Source organism: Trachymyrmex septentrionalis, unplaced genomic scaffold (assembly GCF_001594115.1).
Source record: "Trachymyrmex septentrionalis isolate Tsep2-gDNA-1 unplaced genomic scaffold, Tsep1.0 scaffold16, whole genome shotgun sequence".
Taxonomy (NCBI): domain Eukaryota; kingdom Metazoa; phylum Arthropoda; class Insecta; order Hymenoptera; family Formicidae; genus Trachymyrmex; species Trachymyrmex septentrionalis.
In genome coordinates, this window is record NW_017304758.1 from 2,938,616 (window position 1) to 2,944,013 (window position 5,398).

The following is a 5,398-nucleotide window of genomic DNA, read 5'->3' on the forward strand; positions in this document are numbered from 1 at the left end:
TAACACACAAAAACAGTATGTGTTCGACACAAGAGACTCACCTCTTTTATGGTCGCGTGTGCGTGCGAAAGGGCTGCTTCTTTGTCGGCCAAACTAGCCGCGAGGCTGAGACTTCGATCGGCCTCGTCTCTCGCTGCCCTTAGAAGACTCCAGCGTTCCCTCTCCCTTTCCCGTTCGCGTTCCTCCGAAGGCATGCTAGCTCCTTGCTGCTGAAGACGTCCCAGGGTCGCCTCGTTCTCCCGCATCCGCTGCAATCAACGGTCAAAAGGACCATGTCCGGGCAGTAACTCCGCCCCCAAAACCTTCACCATCTACCGTAGTAGCATGCACGTGATTCAAAAATTGCGAGGAGCATAGCGATCAAGTAAATTGTTTTTCTCTTCTTTTTACTGAGAATTCTCGACTTACGCTTTGTGAAAATTGGAAGAGAGACTGAATTGAATTTATAGAGACAAATACACTTAAAACATAGATCATGACACGTTGCAGAAATTATGCACTGGAAGAAATTGTGTGTGTGTGTGTGTGTGTGTGTGTGTGTTCTAATTAAATCAATAAAAGAATTCAATAAGAATGGCATTTTGATAAGGACAAATAGAATTTTTGGTTACGTTAATGTTCTTGTTAGGCTTTCTGTTGCTTTAATTAGAATATATTTTTCATTAGTGTACATTTTATTTGATTACTATGACTTACGCGTTGGAGAAAGTAAAGTACATGAATGACGCAACAGACTTGCGATTAAAGTGGCAAAACATGATTTAAAATTTTAATATACATCTCTCGTGAGAGAAATTTTTTGTGGTACAAAAAAACAAAAAATAAATTTGCCGGAAAAAATGTATTCCCTTTGCAGAGATATAATTGTTTCAAATGTTTCGATATTATGTAACAATATCAATCAATCTTATAAAATTAACATTGCAAAATTTCGTTTGCGGAATATGAAATGAGTTAATAATTAATTGGAACCTGACAGAGAGAGAGAGAGAGATTACGCGCGGAAGCACGAAATGATGATCGATATTTGACGATATTCGAAATAAATTTAACCGCATCGATAAGCGATGATTTCGTCAAACAGTTAACGAACTAATGATGGCGGTGAGAGCAAATAGCCGCTGGAAATTAAATCGAAGGACATTTGATTGATATTTATGAAAATGTTAAATGATGCTCGCCAAACTGTTTCGCGCAGCGCGAATTATCTTGAGAATATCGCCTGGATTGGAAAACGGGCGAGAGGACATTCGAGATACGACTTGAATTTTGAAATGCGTGACACGGGCTTGAATGAGTGATATTCTCTATCAAAAATTTCATGTCATGTTACAAGCATAATTAATATTCAGCGAATGCAACATATCGTATAATTGAATAACATTATCAATAAACAATTATAAAAAATTATAAAATAATTATTAATTTTCAATGATAAAATCAATACTTATTATAGAATCATCTTGAACAACAGAGTAATATTAATTTTCTGTTGCTGACGTCGTAAGTTTGAAGTAAAATTATAAATAATGTCATTCCTTTACTTAAAAAGTGACGTAACTAAAAATGTAATTTTTTTTAGTTATTATCATGAATAAGTTGGTAATGCTTATCTATCAATCATCAAAACTAACTTAATTTCACCATATATCTGTCAAATAGCATTTGTATAATTTTTAAGATTTTCAAAGAGATCATAATTTTATACCATAAGCAAAAAAAAAAAGAATCTTTTATAGAGAACATTTAGAGTTAAGACAATTTGGTAATCGAATTTTGAAAGAAAAATTGTTTTCTTTTGAATTTAATCATTTTAGCTGATCAAGATAAATATAAACTGTCATACTTTTATGTTGAAATTTTCTCAATTTTTTTGCTTAACGTAAGATTTTAAAATATGACATATTCAATATAATTAAAGTTCAGTAAAGAACGCTCAGGTAACTGCTTAGTTACGACAAGACATTTTTGCGAAGGGATAACTCAATGCCCGCGAAGGGCAAGATTATATTTTAACGGGCGAACAGACATGACGTTTACTATCGACTATTAGCCACTCCGTCGACGATATCGGCTACAGCAAAGTTAATCCACTTATATCTACCTCGAGCTCAAGTAACTCTGTCGTACGTATAACAGGTGTTGCAGCAAGGTTTATCGGCTAAACTTTGGCAATACGATTACTACAAACGTTGCAGATCATCCGAGCGTTCATTGTTGACACGTCGTGGTTACATCCTCAAAAATTATTGGCCCAAAAGAATTTAGAACACAAAATTCTTCGTTATATAATTGCGACGTTAAAATGACTCATCACACGTGAGAGACATAAAAATCCAATTGTAATACTTTACTCTCCTATATTATGTGTATATTATATTAAAAAAATATTGGTTAAATAGAGAGAGGAGAGTAGCTCCACAAAGTGTGTATCGTTAATTAATAATTTTAAGAAATAAAACGAGCACTTCATAAACTCTGTTTATGGAATTAAGAAGAATTTGAGGCAATAATTTTTTTATTACTAAGCTTTGTGTACGTTCATTATGTACCTCTATTATAACTTTAGCAGGATCGCTGCGTTCATAAACATTCATAAAGCATTCGAGTAAATTAAATTCCTTGGAAGCGGACTACTGTATATAAATGTACGGATAATGCCTACAATTTCCCGTGGCAGCGAGATGCAAGAGAAAAACCTAAGCACTTTGGAAGCTTCGGCAAAGGGGAAGGCAAAGACGGGGAAGGGGGTAATTCCATCAACGTTTCATAAGCGCATTGCCGGGCTATGACGTTGGATGATAAGCAGAGAAGGGCCGGGAAACACATCAAGGCTCGCAAAATCGAACAAAGGTGGGCGAACTGAAAGAGATAGTACATGAACACGTAAATGGGCACAAACATGTCTATCAGCCTTATAGAAATCGAATACTGCTCAATTGAATACTAGCCAATTTATTACTGAAAGACAGTTATTAATTACTTATTTAAAGTACTAAAAGTACTGAACAACAGTGCTTTCAATACTTAAACCAGGTAATTAATTACTTCAGTATTGGCTGGTATAAAATTTCTGTAGGGCTTCTAAATTGAATGATAGATATCGAAACATCGTAGGACTTGAGGAAAATAAAATCTCTTTATTTGAAAATATAAATTAATCGTCCTCTTCATCGTTATAGAAAGAATTTGGAACACAAAAATTTAAAATTAAATAGTAGAATCAAATTTAAAAAATTTATCTGGAATTATCGTGAACTCCAGAAATCATTGTAAATTATCAGTCGAAAATATTATATTTTAGCGTTTTTCTTCTACTCATTTATGTGTACAGTCGCAGTCTCGTGAGGAAGAGAAAATTGAAGATAATGCAAGATAGAAAATCATAAGACCGTGTACTGAACGTAGTAATATGTTCGCACTTGCCAAGAAATGATATACAAAAGGAGAAAGAGACGGATAACTGTAGAAGGAAGGAAGAAAGATAAAAGTGAAGAAAAATTGATAACACGCTTTATGGAATAGGGAAAACCGCCGTAAAACGCGTGTATATTCTTTCGAGATGATAAAGGCAACACAAGAAGAAATCTTACGACGATGCATATACCACCGCTGTCGGTGACACTTAGTTTGATATTTTTATCAGGAACTTTCCTCAGAGAAACGATATCATTTCTCAAATAAATGAGTAGCAAAATTTCAATTTTCGAGAGATCCAAACCAAGTAAGAGTGCAACAAACGGAAGATCATTCCTTACTTTTGATAAAATAAAAACCTTTTGTAGCGATAATATTTCTTAGAAATTTGCGACTCGTAGAAAAGCTTGAAAAAATGTAAGTATATGTGCGTATGAAAAAATTTAAGTATATGTTACAGCTCAAAGTATTACCAAAAATAGAAAAATTTCATAAATTGTCTATACATATATTAATATAGTAGAATATCTGTATAAAATTTGAACAAAATTTTCTTATTCGTTCATAACTTATTGAATTTTTTCGTTTGCTTTGATTCTTATGTAAAATCGCGTTTTGTAGTACGATGAGAAAGTAAGATTACAAATTAAATCAAATTTGTATCAATAAAATTCTAATTTGTGAAAGTTTACTTAGACCCACTTACTCGTTAATAAATTTTATTTTTTTAACTAAAACTTTATTTATTTAAAACTGCAGCTAAATATCGCGTTGCATGAGCCATTAAATGCCAAATAATTTGTTTTGTTTTTTACTGTTGGTTTCAGAGACCGTATTTATACAATAAAATTTTTTATTGACTGATGTTGATTTTTTTGTTGATTTTTTGACTGATACTGATTTTTAGCTGAAATTCCACAGAAATATCTTTAATAAGAGAATTTTATCCGGATACGTCTTCAATACCTTTTTGGTATTTACAAAAATATGTAAGGCATGTGTTAACATAATAAAATTTGGTTAAACATTTTATGTAAATTTTTTGGTATAGTAATTAGATTCATTTTTCTGCATTAATTTTCTTTGTAATATGTCGCATTCTCTTTTACTTAATGCAAGCTATTTTCATTCCGGTGCGTTAAAAAATTTTATCTTCTTGATATTCATGCAAAGGAGCACTAAGCGTACGTTACAAAAGCGCGGAATCTTATTAATTAATTGCATATTCTTTTGTCCGTGATACCATGAATTGCGTAATAATATTTTTATTAAAATACCAACATCATGAGTAACAGTACGATGCTTTTGATCTTCGCCCTGCAATTTCGTTTGTGCGGAACGTTACTATTAATTATTCTTAGTGCTCTTTACATGCCAATAACATTATCTCGACATAAAAAAAAATTTGCTGCTATCATAAATTTACAATTGCGCTAATCTCTGCTAATAATAGCTCGTTTCCTATTATATTTATTTTGCGATAATTCAACATTTTTCCGACATTTAAACATTCTAATTATTATTAAGGAAAAATGATTTTAAAAAACACTTTTTTATTTCACTAATTTTATTTCTAAAAAATTTAGACTCATGTATTTAATTCCACTGTGTGTCGAAATCATTTTCAGTCTTTCTAAGGCAATCTTAAACTGAACTGGTATAGTAATATCACAAATTAAATTGCCAAGTAATTTAATAATATTGATGCTAATAAACATTTAAAAAAACTGTAAATAATTTATAACGAAAAATACCACCTCAGTCCATTCAAACCTTGGACTTTCTTATATTCCATAACGGATACCTTAACTAATTCGTAAATATTAAGATCCGATCGATAAGACCTTTTCGTTATTTGTTGTTTTCTTAATTTATCTCTAAACTTTGTATTTTAAATTTCATATTTTATTTTTCGCAACTAATTTTGTTATTATACAAACAAAGTGAGATTTCACCCGCATGCTTCCTGAATAATCTCGCG

The 5,398-nt window shown here is 31.9% G+C and overlaps 1 protein-coding gene across 6 annotated transcripts in view; it reads right to left on the bottom strand.

Moving 5' to 3' along the window:
• Window positions 1-5,398, bottom strand: part of LOC108746010 (liprin-beta-2) — a 141,806-nt gene that overhangs the window by 16,536 nt on the left and 119,872 nt on the right. For all 6 annotated transcript variants that reach the window (XM_018482476.1, XM_018482478.1, XM_018482477.1 and 3 more), the window contains one exon: window positions 42-248. In XM_018482476.1, the coding sequence (XP_018337978.1) occupies window positions 42-248 (207 nt within the window). The remainder of the gene's footprint in view (window positions 1-41; window positions 249-5,398) is intronic.